The sequence below is a fragment of the Beta vulgaris genome, chromosome 5, assembly GCF_026745355.1.
Source record: "Beta vulgaris subsp. vulgaris cultivar EL10 chromosome 5, EL10.2, whole genome shotgun sequence".
Classification (NCBI taxonomy): Eukaryota; Viridiplantae; Streptophyta; class Magnoliopsida; order Caryophyllales; family Amaranthaceae; genus Beta; species Beta vulgaris.
The window spans coordinates 14,361,971-14,378,552 of record NC_079206.1 but is presented as its reverse complement, the minus strand read 5'-3'; the positions used below and the strand labels follow the sequence as shown (position 1 = coordinate 14,378,552).

Below are 16,582 nucleotides of genomic sequence, written 5' to 3'. Positions count from 1 at the left end.
AGAAGTCGTAAACGTTATTTTGTACTTGTTCGTCATTTTGTATTGATTTACAAGTTCAATAATATTAGACGTAAAGGCTTAACATTACACTTAATCCTTTCATATATTTCAAGTATTTAGAAGTCGTAAACGTTTAATATCGTATAAGTTTAAGTCGTTTAACTCGTTTAAATCCATTAATACAAGTAAAGTTCAATAATAATTAGACGGACGTAAAGGCTACACTTTACACTTAATCCTTTCATATATTTCAAGTATTTAGAAGTCGTAAACGTTTAATATCGTACAAATTAAGTCGTTTAACTCGTTTAAATCCATTAATACAAGTAAGTTCAATATTAGACGTATAATATTAGACGGACGTAAAGGCTACACTTTACACTTAATCCTTTCATATATTTCAAGTATTTAGAAGTCGTAAACGTTTAATATCATATAAGTTTAAGTCGTTTAAATCCATTAATACAAGTAAAGTTCAATCATATTAGACGGACGTAAAGGCTACACTTTACACTTAATCCTTTCATATATTTCAAGTATTTAGAAGTCGTAAACATTTAATATCGTATAAGTTTAAGTTGTTTAACTCGTTTAACTCGTTTAAATCCATTAATACAAGTAAAGTTCAATAATATTAGACGGACGTAAAGGCTACACTTTACACTTAATCCTTTCATATATTTCAAGTATTTAGAAGTCGTAAACGTTTAATATCGTACAAAATTAAGTCGTTTAACTCGTTTAAATCCATTAATACAAGTAAGTTCAATAATATTAGACGTATAATATTAACGGACGTAAATGCTACACTTTACACTTAATCCTTTCATATATTTCAAGTATTTAGAAGTCGTAAACGTTTAATATCGTATAATTTAAGTCGTTTAACTCGTTTAATCCATTAATACAAGTAAAGTTCAATAATATTAGACGGACGTAAAGGCTACACTTTACACTTAATCCTTTCATATATTTCAAGTATTTAGAAGTCGTAAACATTTAATATCGTATAAGTTTAAGTTGTTTAACTCGTTTAAATCCATTAATATAAGTAAAGTTCAATAATATTAGACGGACGTAAAGGCTACACTTTACACTTAATCCTTTCATATATTTCAAGTATTTAGAAGTCGTAAACGTTTAATATCGTACAAAATTAAGTCGTTTAACTCGTTTAAATCCATTAATACAAGTAAGTTCAATAATATTAGACGTAAAGGCTTAACTTTACACTTAATCCTTTCATATATTTCAACACTTCTAACTGAAAGATGAACAAGTTTTTATATTTCCTGAACACAATTTATATTAATCCTTTCATATATTTCAACACTAATACCTGAAAGATGAACAAGTTTCTATTCCTGAACACAATTTATTCTGCAAATAAACCGACAATTTCTTATACCTTGCAATTAACTGCGTTATATTATATTATCTTACTCTATAGTACTATCTAACTGCAGATATATTTACTCCATAGTTAACTGTTAACTTACAACTTTCTCTCACACCCTTTCTCCAAACTCCAAACTCTCCAAACTCCAAACTGTCCAAACTCCAAACTCCCTCTCATGGCAGAAATGCAAACATTTCCCCCAACATCGAACCACCACAGGCTGGTCCTTCACCGAATGTGAAACCAGGTCCACCATATATGGCATTCCCCCGCCCATAGGAAAGCCGGAATTAGATTTCAACAAAATAACTTACTGGAGGGATCACTCCTACTTTGGGGAAGTAGATGCAACCCCGTGGAAACTGAGGAAGATCATACGCCATCCTCGATGTGATCTTCCTGATTGCACTTTTTACAGTCCCCTAAAGATGCAACAAGGATCGACGCCGGCATGATTGGCCACCTACCCAACATAAGTGATCTTATTAAGGTACCAGATGCATTCAAGGGTTCTTAGATTGGAGTATATGCAGGCTAGATATGAAGGAAGTAAGAAAATTGTGCCTGATTTTGCTAGGTACATTGTCGACCCAAAAATCACAATTCCTGATTCAGGTTTCATATACTTGATGAGAACTCAGGTGGTTCAAGTACTAATGGCCAGCTATGTACACGACCTTCATGTCATGCACATCATGGCCCCAATGTCACACATACGGATAACCATGTTTTCTACAACGCGCGTTAGGAGAGGGGATGAGTGGCACTACACTATGGTCCGACTAAGGGGGGGCATAAGTGAACTTAATCCTTTACCCCCACACACCCCACTGTTAATTTGGAGTGTCAGGGGTTGTGCCAGGCCTAGTTTCGTATCTCATTTCTGGACTATCTTCAGTGTTCATCAACCGGTGGTCATGGTTCTACTAGAAACCAGGGTGACGCAAGATGAGTTTGGGGAGGTGCATGCAGTACTAGGCACTCCATGAAGTATGAGTACGTGAACGGCGTGGGCATTTCTGGGGGGATGGCTGTGATGTGGTGTGGAAACGACGTCGATGTCGATGTCTGGAAGGCTGAGGGTGGCGGCCACGCGCAATTCGTGGTTGATGTTCAGGTACGTTTGGTTGTTACTATTTCTATTTCCATTTATATTTCACACTCTTTTAAAACAAACTATTTGAAGTAATTTCCGTAATTGTAGTCTAAACGGAACACCTGTATGAGGAAGAGGCTTTTCGCAGGAACAACTTGAAGACAAATCAGGTTATCAAATGAAGAACTACTATGTCTTTTGTTATAAATTATTTGGAGATCCAATTAGTAATATATTATGTGTTTTGTTAAGATATTTGTCGGTTATGTAAGTCATAAGGAAGAACTATTTCATATGATAAAGTTCTTGCAAGATATGATATTATGGAGTAAAAAACACGTTACAAATAATATTGAAAGATATAGAACGCAAAATTTAATTATTTAGTTTTTGAGGTTCAAAATAACATAATTTCCTATAGTATTATTAGACATATAATATATAGTACAAATTAGTAAATATAACTAGTAAATGTAACTGTCCAATTAAGTCTTGAAAACCGGAGTTAATAAAGGAGTCAAATAAGTCAATTAATACTAATTAGTAAATCTAACTCATCTCCTACACCTACTCTGATCTTCGTCTCTCTCCTCTCTCCTTCACTTCGTCTCTCTCATCTCTCCTCTCAACAACCCAAAACACCATCCCAAAAAAAACTCACTGATGGCACTCTTCTTGCAAATGACAAAAGAACTTAGAGAAGCAGGCGCAACAAAGCGAGACCGTTATTTATGCACTCTTCTTGGCAATTCAATCACTGATGGCACCCCATACGCCTGGAAGATGTACTACTCCGGCGAAGCTGCTGAACTACTAAGCGAAGAGACCTTCAAAACATTGAAAGAAACCATCGAGGCTATGAAGGCTTTTTTTTGCACACCCCCTTGTAGGTCTCCCTCTCAACCTCGACCTAGCGTTTCAGGTAAAAAAAGAAAAGGGAAAGGATGTAAAAGATGCAAGCATTGTTCTGTTAAAGAAAAGGGAAAGGGAAAGGAAATAAAAGAACCACCAAAGGTATATATCATTGACGATTCATCTGATGATGAAGAACTGAAGTGAAACCCTATCATGCTTCATCTGATGATGAAGAGGCTGAAGAGAAAGCCATCATGCTCAAGACTTCTATGATTGAGTAATTTCCATATTCTTTTCAGTCATTTTTCCAAATATTATTTTTGGTGTTGCAATTGTATCTATTCATTGTATCTTTCAGTATCAAAATAATTTGTGTTAACATTTATATATTTCCCTTTAAAACATGTTGTGGTTATATTGAAATAGTGATGTTGTCGTATAAAGTAAATTATGAAGTGTAGAACTCATTTTATTTTCCCTTCATTGATAAAAAATTATAAAATATAAGTAGATCTTTCCGTTTAAAAAGACATGTTGTCTTTTAATTTAAATAGTCATATATGAAATTTAAAAATACATGATTTTAATTTCATCATTCTAACTATTTCGTATGTGTCGTTTTTATGTAGCTGCGACGTTGCCCACCGTTGAAGAAGGAAGGATAATTTTTCAAGAGCTGGATTAGGATCGCTTCAATTGACTGTGTGCTTTTTTTATTTTCAAGACTATCGTTAATGTGTAAAATGTAGGTTATGAATTACTTGCTCATGAATGTTAAACTTTGTAAGCTTGGCTTTTGTTTATTTTGTAAGCTTGGCTTTTGGCCATTGAACTTCGTTTGAAACTTTTGGAAAATGGTTAACTTCGTTTTTAGGTGTTAATTTGAATCACAGTGGTTCTAAGAAAGAACGACTATTTTGTAACTATACTTTATTATTATCATGAATGTTATGATTATTATTGGGTCTAGATTATAAGTCTAGATGTGTTATGATTATCATTATAAGTGTAAATGGTTTCATAACTTGTGTTATGATTATAAGTCCCGGGAGGTTCATGGTTTGATAAATTGTGTTCATGAGTTAACAAACTGGGTTCATGGTTTGATAAATTGTGTTCATGATTCTACATACTGTGTTCATGTTCATTAATTTCACAAACTCCATATATTGACAAACATACTTTCTTCATATAATCACAAATATTTTATGTATTTCAAAATTGTGTTCATGGTTTAATAAATTGTATTCATGAGTTAACAAACTGGGTTCTTGGTTTGATAAATTGTGTTCAGGTTTCATTACTTTGACAAACATTATATGTGTTTCATAACTTGTGTTCATGGTTTTATAAATTGTGTTCATGTTTTTATAAATTGTGTTCATGAGTTAACAATCTGGGTTCTTGGTTTGATATCGTGTTTATTTTATGTTCACAATTTCACAAACTCTATATTGACTTCACAAACTCTATATTAATTTCACAAACTCCATATATTCACAAACTCTATATTGACTTCACAAACTCTATATTAATTTCACAAACTCCATATATTGACAAACATACTTTCTTCATATAATCACAAACATTTTATGTGTTTCATAAATTGTGTTCATGGTTTTATAAATGTGTTCATGAGTTAACAAACTGGGTTCTTGGTTTGATTAATTGTGTTTATGATTTAACATATATCGTGTTTATTTTATGTTCACTAATTTCACAAACTCTATATTGACTTCACAAACTCTATATGAATTTCACAAACTCTATATTTAAAGAAACTTTCTTCATTTAATTTGTCAGAAAATCACCCCAAAATAATATTAAACAAATAAGTTGTGTTCCTGCGAAACTCACCCAAAATCAAAACCCAATCTAAACCCAACCACTGCCCAATCTATTTCATCCTATATATATATCTATGAGGCCAAATATAGCCCAACATCACCCCAAAAGAATATTGTGATATTTCATCCTATATATCTATCAGCCCAATCTATGGCCAATCTAGCCCACCCCAAAATTATATCCACCCAAAAGCTGCCCAATGTTAATGTACAAAAAAACTACATCATCATAAGAAAACATTAACACAGTAAACTACTTCCGCGGGTACCCTTCACAAAGAGGACATCAAAGCCTTCACACTTTCGCGGGCCTCGTTGAAGTCGCACATGACATCCTCACATAGCAACCATTTACGCTCTTCCACAATGTTTCCCTGTCCACATAAAGAATCCATTTCATAATAATTTAATGAAAACCTTGGTTCAATATCAAGAAATTAACGGAACATTTACCAATTGTACACTCTCCACAAAACGATCGGCATTGTGCTTGATAGCTAACAACATGTAAACTCCGCACTATGCCTAACATATAACATAATATAAAATAATTACTTTACATAATATAAATAATTATTTAACAAGCTGCCATCATAACTTAATTAAGAGAAACTTACAAGTCCGACTGCTGCTTCATGTTTAGAGTAGAACGCGGCCATCTGCTCACAGCCCCGATATCCCAGGAACTGTCGACAGCTTCTTTTGTTTCCATGGAGTCTATGATCATCACCTCCTCCCTGTTTACCGAGAAGGCGGCACACCACCAATGACCGTCTTCAATAACAGGGACAAATACCTGAAATTGACTTCACTTTTCAATGTTCCATATTGTTCGTTGTGAAAGGTATATGACATTGTAGAATGCACATATTGTTCGTTGTGAAAGGTTTATGCCACATACCACACTTACCTAAGACATGACGCAACTGGTGTGCTTTGATGGAGGACTGGATTATCCTATCAACACTATCCCAGTTATCTCCTTCTACTTGCAGCACTCTTATCTACATGGAAAAAGAATTATGTTTTTTACTTGGTTGTTATTATAAAACAACATACAATAACTCACCGCAAATGTTGGATCCAGCATCAACCTCCTGCTTCTAGTTCCAAATCGCCGCCCCACACTTTCACATAAAGACATGCTGCAACTCGAACATACTTGAGAACAGCAAACGATTAGAACATTAAGTTGTAATTAAAAACTCATATGTCTGGTTAGCAGGGCACTTACATTATCATCTAATCGACCACGGGCCTGAGACAATGATCTGCAACAACTCAATGTCGCAAAGTTCCCATCAACATCAATTATAATTGGATCTCCCCTGACATTGACAAATAATTCATTACTATTACTGCGTAATTTAAAATTTAATTGGATCTCATCAACTTGCTTGTACTACAACTTACTTGCATTTTGACATCAGCTCAAATAATTTATCCTTGTTGGTTGCCTTAGGACGCCACGTCTGTTCGTACTCCTCACTCAAAACAACCGAGTCTTTGTCTTCCTATGTTTACGGCTTCGTTCTCCTACTTGCGATTCTCCATTCGAATTAACATTTTCATTACCTGCTGTTTCATTCTCTCCACCTTCACTTAATTCTTCAACCTCCTTCACTTTCCTCCAACTGTACTTCGAACCCTCTACTACTGTTATACCTATAACTGGTGCCTCCATTAGTGCAGTTCCATACTTACCCACCACCATCTCTACTTGTGCTTCACTGGAAACTGTCAATGTATTATTACTACTCGACTCTCCCAATTGCAAATTCCCATTTACAATTACATTCTCAAATCCTGGGGGTGCTACTGGTGATGAACATTCATCACGTACCTCAGACTGTTGGCGACTCCTCAATGATATAGGTGATCTTCGTCCATCTGACTGTCGGCGACTCCTCAATGATATAGGTGATCTTGGTCCCTCCCCTCTGACTGTTGCCTACTGAACATAGGTGGTGATCTTGGTGGTGCAGATGTACCTGTACCTATACCTTCTGCATTTCCATACTTTTGCCTTCCATTACTACTGCCTGCATTTCATCATTTTGCATTTTCCTTCGCAACTTATACTCATAAGGATTTAATTTAGGAATTAACTTACGTCTCCCTTTCAAGGCCCCTTTTCTCTTACATGTTGTTACTATCTGGGGACCAATTCATTGTATTCAGATTCAGGCATCTTGTCCCTCGCTTCAAGAGGATGACGTTCCCCGTACGCAACATCCACACACTACAAAAATATACACAAACACAACAAATCTAATATACACAACACAACAAATCTTATTCCTTCATACTAAAAAAAATTACACATTATTATATATAAACTACTTACACCGAGGCCACCATAATCACCTGATGCTTTCCTATCTTCTTTCTTTGCAAGGTTTATATCCTCCTTCGTCCACGCTTTCTTCGTGGAAAAACTCCCCACGATACAGGGTTCCTCCTCAATCGATCAAGGTATAACACCTACAATAGAGGGTTACAAAAATAACACAATTTGTAATATAACACCTACACTGAATGATATGAATAAACAATATGATTGTCAAACAAACCATACCGCCAGAAATATAGTGCAACCACCACAGCATTTCGCATATCCTTCAGTGTAAAACCTTTTCGCAAAATTACCAACAGATTTTATAAGATGGTCCAACACAAAACTACACCAATCGTATTCTTTTGCCCTCTCTGCAACACTTACAACTGGGAGCATCTTCACAGACATTCGATGACAACTTGTCGGGGCCATCACATCATTCACCGCCATCATCATAAATGCCTTCTTGAATTCTGAGTCATCTTCCAAAGGCCCCTCAATAACTTCCAAAATTGTCTTCCGCGAAAACTCCTAGGTCCAGACGGGCATCGCGTAACAAATGATTCACACAGTCTAGCAACTTCATTCTCCATCGCATCGTCCTCACAAACTTTTGGTACATGCCTCGGACCAATAGGGTCCAAGTACCCAGTGGACTTGTATCTTCGATAGAGGGAATTCCAACCCATTCAACACCAATACCCTCCTCTTCACATCTACCATTGTGCACAACCAATAACATAAATTCCTCGGCAAACCCTTATCCACAAAGTGCAATAATCCAGCAAACCCCATTTCAGCCACCAAACGCTTTTTCCTCTCATCAAATTGCTTTACGATTTGACCAAATGTCTCGACTCGGCAATTGAAATTCACTTCCTGTCAGTTAAGTTTGTACACACAATTACACATTTTGCGAACTTGCATTTGCCTAAGACAAAGACAAACATTCCCTTACCCTTTTATTGTTAAGTAGCACCCGGCTAGCAATCACTTCCCCACTCTCCTTCAACCTTCCACCAACACTTAATTTATTAACCTGCTATTGCAATCTCATTCAGTAAAATTAACTACATAAAATAAATTCAACATACTTCAATTGGTTAAACTAACTACCCTGTATACTTCATCAGGAAGCCTACCCCCTTTGCCGCTCTTGCACCATAGTCCATTCACCTTGAAAACAATCATATTCAATGCTTCAATACATTTTCCAATCCTTTAATTAAATAAACAAACATATAAACAAACATAAACAGGGATATTAACTTACTTCCTCATCCTCGTCCTCTTCTTCATCATGCCATGATTCACTGCCCTTTTCCTCCTCATTGACCTACATGATTCCTAATATATTATTTACTGCTATTTATCTACCAGAGAAATTCACATTTCACAACAGAAAACATCAATTACCTTATCCTTACGATGGCCCTTCCCCTTCTTACCATAACCACCTTCATCACCTAGAGGAAATCATTTTTTTCAAATTAATTACCTTCATTTACAACTATCAACTACATGATTCTATTTTTCCGCAAAACATTCAATTTACAACTCAATATTCAATAACATGCACAAAAAAATTAGATTCAGCTTAACTGCAACAGATTCATCATAAAATTCGCCATTTCCATTTACTTTCAACTACAACTAAAAATAATGTTTTCAATTACATCAATTACGAACATTTAAGGAATATCCATATTAATTTCAGAAATTCACTTACCTTCACCCATTTCCTAAATCAACTTGCTGTTGAAATTTCTCTTCTGCTGTGGAGTAATTTTTTGCTTCTGTGTAGGTTCTTTTTTTGATAAGCTTTATTCAAATCTTCTTCTTCGTCTCGGAAGATTTCTTGCCTTCTTCAGTATCTCCTCCCAATTATCTTCTTCCTCTCCACCGCCAATTCTTCAGTTTCTCCTCCCAATTTTCAAGTTCTTCTTCTACCAAATGAGCTGTCTAATCATTACCTTTTATGAGGATTTTTTTGGAATAGATGGGAATGGGTCATTCCCAGTGAGATAACGTTACAAAACAGTTAATGTGCGAAAGGACATTAGTACCCCTGACTTTAATATGCGAAAAGACTTTATTACCCCTGATAGATGTTTTTTTGCATCTATCAATTATACGTTTATCATTTCTCTAGATCGGAGATAGCACTAACCTTATTGAAGTTGTTTACATAGATTTGTACTCAATACATTTATTGAAATATAATTTCTTTGTTACTTTGTTTCTTATCTTATTTATTTTGACTCGAAATTTGTGTATACACATGTTTATCATGATGATCTACATATTCTTCATCAAAATCAAATCATTTTTTTTGGCAATTATCGCATTTATTCTGTCAGGACTAACAATGTTCACGCGTTACTTGTGTTGATCAGGAGGAGAAGAAGTTGGATTGGCTCAAAAACGCAAAACTGAAGCTAGGGTTCTTGAGCTAGAACTTGAAAAAGATAAACCTTTTGCACGGTCCAAAGTGGTTACTCACTTCATGTCTGCTTGCTCTATCATGAATTTATGAATTGTGATGAAATTTTGAGTTTTCTTTTCTGCACTTGTGTTATCAATTGTGCATTCAAGTTACTCAATAGTGCCTAAAAAATGGATTAGTTATCTTAGCGTAACCATTTAAAGGTGATGTTTTCATACAGTAACAAATATTTATTTGATTCAACATATCTTGGAGCAACTAAAAGTATTGTCACTTGTGCTTTTCTGATCTATGAGTGAATAGTAGTAAAAAAAACTTCAAAGGAGAGGAGAGGGTTTATATATCTATATTTGGCTCTATGGAAAATGATCTAAGATTTTGCAGTAGGATTTAGTTGCTTGTTTCGTAGTAATTTTCACTTTTGGTTCTATAGGCCTTTTCTGGATTTGTTTTTGTTGATATGTTGCTGCTGCTTGTGTTTCAATGGTATCAATCAATCAATGTCCATATTATTTTTCTTTTGAGGAAAATCTCCTGTTTGATGTAATCTATCTGCTTGATTTTAGATTCTTTATGTTGTGGTTCAATAGATTAATGCTAAAGAGGACTGTGAGTACTAAAGTTTTATTCCATTTATCATACATGATACATCTGAGGTGAAATTGGTATGTGCCCTGCTTGATATTTCTCAATTTTCCAGGATAATAGGGATGATGTTTAAAGGAATAAAGATAAAGAAATATTTGAACTATGATTCATATTTAATATTCAGACCTCAAGATCGAACTAAAAAAAAAACTGTATTTCAAAGAAAGAATTAGAATTCATAAATCGAAAGATTTCTCTATTTCAAACTTCTTTTGTATGCCTATTTTGTTTGAATCAACAGAAGGCATGAGGAAGTTGAAAAATTGACTTCAATATGTTAAGATCGTGGATGATCACCCACAGGGTTGAGCCATTGAGGGTGATTAATATCTCTCAAGAAGGACTCTTTTTGGTGCAGTCAGGAAGAGTCATTGTTATTAGTAAGATATTGAGTACCGTGTATTGTATGTCATTCTCGTATGCGAACTTTCTGAATTCTCATGATGCATGCATATTTTGTTGGCAGAGATGATCCTCAACTCGATAGAATGATGAAGGTAATGTATCTAGATCTAGTTCGTTACCAAAAAAAAAATATTGTTGCAAATTTATAGAAATGACTCTGAAATGACTGAACAAATTGCAGAATAAAGAGACCAACTTTGCTTCTTTCGGACTTGGGGGCGAATGAGAAGAAAGAGTCTGGTTTCATTATTCCCCTAGATGTACCTAGTCACAGTTGGATAAAAAGGGGGACTTGACTACGAAGCTAACAGATACGGTATTAGACCTGGGAGACATTGGGATGGAGTTAATCATAGTACTGGTAAGTAAACTTATTAAATGCTTGTAACTATTTTGCTTTGCGATCTGAAGTCGTGTAACAAACTTTTGCTTGTTTCAAAGAAAACTCACAATGTTTGCCTTCTTTTTTACTCTCCAATATAGGATATTGTCGTTGTTATGAATAGAACACATCATTTGATGCTTGAATGGATCTTTTGGTTCTTGTGAAACCGTTGCATAAGCTGTATGGATGTATGCTATATGTTCAGAAGGTTTCTTGAACACTCATCTTCTTTTAGATCTGCTTCTAAACAATCATTTTAGGATTTTTGCTAGTGTATTTGATTGTAGGAGAATTTTACATTCTACAGTGTTTCACTTACCGACCTTTTCGAAGGTGCTGTCAATATAATATATGACCGCTTCTTAAACACTTGCTTGGACGTTTGTGTCCTTGCAATTCGTGTACCATAATTATGTTTGTTCAGCTACTATATCTTTCTTCTTAATGTCCTTGCCTCAGACAGAGGTTTTGTTGCTTGAGCCTTGAAGTATACTATAATTCTGCTCTATACAGCAAACAACTTCTTTTTCCCCTATATTTCTGCTCTATACAGCAAACAGTTTTGCGACCTCATTTTTGCAATCATGCTTTGAGTGATGAATAAAATGGTGTCCTATGTTGGTGGTTTAATGGTGGTAGAGGTCCTTCGGTGGTTGGTTAGGGTGGCTTTTTAGAGGTTTGCAGTTAGGGTGCTCATGCATTTGTTTGGAAATGTCAAGTGCAACTGCGCAAGTGCGTGTGCAGAGGAAGTGTTTTCGTTGAATGTTGTACATAAATACCTACATTACATTTACATTTACATCAACTATAGTACTTTATATACTATTGAAAGTTGCTTCATCCTTCTGATCATACATAGACGACAGCAAGGTATTATATATAAACATTGATGCCAACCGTGTTTCTACTTTACATCTAGGTACCAAGACTAAAGGGTTTTTTTGTGCTCATTTGGGAAATTTATAGTTTAAAAGAAGTAAAAAATAGATGTTTGAACCAAGCTTACAAGTCGGACATGACCAATATTTCACAAACTAACAAGGTGGAACTAGTTAAGGCCCTTTAATTAAAATGAACTTATAAAATACATTCTTTTTTGTTGCATGTAAAACCTCATTACTAAAGTATGAGTAAAACCATGCAACTAGTCTAAGAAAGATTAAAAGAAGGAAAAGAAAAATAAGTTTGTTAATCGTCAAGAAATCCCAAATCGTTATGAGTATATGTCTTGTAACGTTCCCCTTTTATCTGGTAATGGAACAACAATGTTTGAACATGTTGAACCACCCAAAAGTCTTGTCCTTGATGTGGAAGTAGTCTGAGTGCGAATTCCTTGGACACGTCGTAGAAGCGAAGAGCAACAAGGTTTGTTAGATATTGGATTCCTGTAGGCACAGTGTTTAACCTTGGGATAGGACCAATTTTAAACAATTCTAATAAAGGCAACGCTCCCTTCTCTATTGTCAAATTCATCAATGTATCCATGTTGTAGAGCTTCAAAATCTTAAGCTTCTGAAAACCGGCAGCTTGAAATATCAGTTGTTCGCCAAGAAATGTCTCCTGGAATACAAGCTCTGATAAGATAGGTAGATGCTGGAGAATGTTTAGTGGGTCAATCGTGAGGCCAGACCACATTAAACTTAACGTAACAAGATTGCTGAGCTTGGGAATCCACTCTGGTATCTTTTGTAGCCGGCCTTTTAAGTAGAGGCGTTGAAGGTATTGAGGGGGGGATGACATAAACTGTAGATCAAGCGTCTCCTTTTCATCTTCTGAGCAGACTTCTAGACATTGAAGGTGGGTTATTGAAGCTATTGACTCACATAGGATTTTCCCATTTCGTGTTGGCAGCTTGGTGATCCCCAACTTCCTTAATTGCTTCAAATTTTTCAACTCGTTGAGTAAGGTTATCCCATGATTCGCCTCTACAAGGTATAGCTTCTGAAGATTCTGTAGTCGGCCAAACCCCTGTTTCAACTTTAACCCTCTCTGTGCGCTTATACTAAAATCAGTTTCATAATCGTAACAATAACCAATGAGATACAACAGATTTTGCAAATTTTTCGTTTCAGCAGGTAGCTCGTGAACATAGGAGCATTTCAGATCTAATGTCTGTAGATTATGCAGCTTACCGATGGAGTTTGGAAGTCGTTTCGTTTTTGTGTGTCTTACACTTAGATACCTCAGATGAAACAGATCTCCAACTTCTTCAGGAAGAAAATCTATGGGGGCATCTTGCAGATCAAGCACTTTCAGAAGCTTGAAATGATTCATGAATGAATGCAACACTGAAATAGGAAAGTTGTCAACATCAAAAATCAAGAGGGAACGGGTCCCATATTTACCATTACCGTTGCCATTGCAGATTTTGAGGACATCATCATCGGTGCATGATCCATGAATTGATAGCCTGCGTGCTAAATCACCAAAGCTGCTTGAGCTGTGTTCTTCATCTGCCCATACATGACCATATCTCAATTCCTTAGACTTTGAGAGGATGATTTCACGCATCAAATCATGCACTCTGATTTTCCTGATTTTTCCATCAACATCTACTTCTGAGACTTGAACCAAACTTCTATTTACAAGCTCTACCAGGCATTCTGTTGCAGCCTGTTCTGCGGATTTCCCTCTTGCTCCTTTCACAAAACCCTCTGCTATCCATAGTCGTAACAGTCGTGCATGTCTAATTGAGTAATCCTCAGGCAACATCCCAAAATACATCAGACAAAGTTTTAGATAGTATGGCAGCTCGTAGTAGCTCAGAGACAAAATCCGGGTCATATTTGAGAGACGACGATTTGTGACCAGTTCAGAACCTAGGTTTTTTTCAAGCTCCTGCCATTGATACACCTCTTTTCTTTTAGTTGACAGCAAACCTCCAATTGTAACTATTGCTAGCGGCAAGCCTTCACATCTCCTAACAAAGTTGTTGGCCAACTCCCTCAACTCTGGTGGAACTTGTTTTACATCATTACAACTAGAGTCAGAAGAATGATGAAATACCTTTTTGCAAAACAGCTCTAAGGCTTTGTCCTCTGGCAGCCGGTTCAGCTTGTATATATGATCACGAGATGAAGTGTTGCATGAAGAAGCAACTTCATCAGAGCGCGTTGTGATCAATACCCTGCTACCTTGACTATTATTATTATCATTAGGCAAAGCATGCCTAATGAAATCCCAGAATTCTACTGACCACACATCATCAAAAACAACCATATATTTCTTTTGTCTCAAATATTCTCTAAGCTCAAATATGAGTGGAGTCTCTTCCATATTATCGATCTTTGGAGGAGGAGACTCTTTCCTTGCCTTGTAAAACTCCTTTAGAGTTTTCTTTAGAAGTTCCTCTGCCTTGTAACTTTGTGAAACTGTTATCCAAGCTTGATTGCTGAAGTGGTTTGTTACAGTCTGACTGTCGAATACTTTCCTTGCAAGAGTTGTCTTCCCGAGTCCACCCATACCTACAACAGAAACCACAGCTCGTTTTGTTTCTCCACTTACTAACCAACTAATCAAATTCTCTCTGTCTCCCTCAATTCCTACAACTTCAGCCTCCTCGATGAATAATGAACTCACACGAGGGTCGTGTTTTGATTCATTAGTCGTGCTCCTAACCATAGCCGAAGAAGAGCTGCTGCTGAACCCATAACTCTGACCCTTTTCTCTGATACCATGGATAGTCTGTTTAACCTGATTGATCTCTTGTGCCATCACATGGCGTGGTTTAACACTAACAATCCAGCACACCAGCCGCGCAAAGGACCCCATTAGCCTTGGCTTACACTGCTCACGTTGTGCTGCTTCTGTGGCCATCTGAAGCACATAATTGTCTGTCACATCTTCAATCTGATAAGTTACTTCGCGTAGTTTCCTCACCCATGTTTTAGCACTATGGCTGATCTCTTCTTCATCTTTTTCTGCCTTTTCATCTGCATCCTTGATGAAAGATTGAATGCTTTGCAGCTCATCTACAACTTCACTTATTTCTCCGTGGATTCCTCTTAACAACGTAGCTTCATGAACAAGCCACGGGACCAAATTTGCAATCACAAGGTTTAGCACTGCCTCTGCCATTTTCTCTCTTTTCTTTTTTGATTTGCTACTGATCCCCTGCCCTCTTCTATCTGTTGACGAAAGTGAAACACAACTTTTAAACCAGTTTTATACTTCATTCATACAAGTATTAAAAAAACATACAACTTCCTCTGTAACATACTAACGACAATAAATGGGTATTATTTGTGAGGTATAAAATACTCATTTGTTGAAGTTATTATGTTACGGGGAAGTATAAAATAATCTATACATATACTACCTGCTTTTTGTTGCTTTCTTACAAGTCAATGTTAATCAGATGTAATGGATCTGTCCTTCTGTCTCTAATAAAATAATTGCAAAATATAAAGGTTGAGCTCCTATAATATTTTCACCCATTGGTAAGGAGTATCTGACAGCCTACAGAAGAAAACAATATAGAAACTCATAGTATAAAATATGGGCATTAAAGGACAAATCACTCTAAGCAGTTGACTTTGCAGCTTCGTCGTGTGGATCAACAAGGTTGCAGCTATTTGTAAACATGTTCTATTCACTCACCAATATTCAAGAACTTCTTTTCAGGGAGAAAATGTGAGAGCAGGATAATAGTTGGAGTTCATCCAAATCATCAAGAAACTCAAATTTTGAGGGCAAAAGTATTGATGAGATGGCCTCACGAAATATATACTTTCTCCGTTCTGTTTTAAATGAACTATTAGATGAAATGATATTATGAGTCTGTTCTTGGTGAGACGGTCTCATGTTAGTGTGCTGATGTCATGCTGACATCACGCACGTGCATCAAACCAGCAGTAGAACCAGTTAAGCGCTTGCACCTATTAGTTATGCTAGCCTTAAATTGCTTCTGGGTGAATTAGTTAAGCGCTGAAGTATATTAAGTAAACGCTGAAGTATATTAGTTTTATCATAAAATTAAGATTATAATGCATTTTATTGGCCATAATTTCAGTTTCACGCATAAATATAATTCTCTTTCTCAAAAAAATTAATGCATTAATTCTCTCTTTCTTAAATAACTATCGCATCTTTACACTAGTTATGCTAACGTCAAATAACCAATGCAAAAAATAATGTTTACTAATGCATACAATAAATAAAACT

General features: G+C 35.9%; 2 protein-coding genes and 2 long non-coding RNA genes across 4 annotated transcripts; 1 reads left to right on the top strand and 3 right to left on the bottom strand.

Moving 5' to 3' along the window:
• Window positions 1–7,457: 7,457 nt before the first annotated feature.
• LOC130591343 (uncharacterized) lies at window positions 7,458–8,224 on the bottom strand. The gene is made up of 3 exons (XM_057394625.1): window positions 8,156–8,224; window positions 7,776–8,066; window positions 7,458–7,681 (listed from the first exon to the last, which is right to left on the bottom strand). The coding sequence occupies exons 1-3, from the start codon at window positions 8,222–8,224 to the stop codon at window positions 7,598–7,600; spliced, it is 444 nt and encodes a 147-aa protein (XP_057250608.1). The 3' UTR covers window positions 7,458–7,597.
• A 1-nt stretch (window position 8,225) lies between these two features.
• LOC125494351 (uncharacterized) lies at window positions 8,226–9,016 on the bottom strand. The gene is made up of 3 exons (XR_008969269.1): window positions 8,809–9,016; window positions 8,494–8,711; window positions 8,226–8,414 (listed from the first exon to the last, which is right to left on the bottom strand). It is a non-coding gene; the product is annotated as an uncharacterized LOC125494351 (long non-coding RNA).
• A 781-nt stretch (window positions 9,017–9,797) lies between these two features.
• On the top strand, window positions 9,798–11,479 carry LOC125494348 (uncharacterized). The gene is made up of 2 exons (XR_007270661.2): window positions 9,798–11,126; window positions 11,216–11,479. It is a non-coding gene; the product is annotated as an uncharacterized LOC125494348 (long non-coding RNA).
• Window positions 11,480–12,607: 1,128 nt separating this feature from the next.
• LOC125494350 (disease resistance protein RPM1-like) lies at window positions 12,608–15,496 on the bottom strand. The gene has a single exon (XM_048637918.2). The coding sequence runs from the start codon at window positions 15,494–15,496 to the stop codon at window positions 12,608–12,610; it is 2,889 nt and encodes a 962-aa protein (XP_048493875.1).
• Window positions 15,497–16,582: the final 1,086 nt, after the last annotated feature.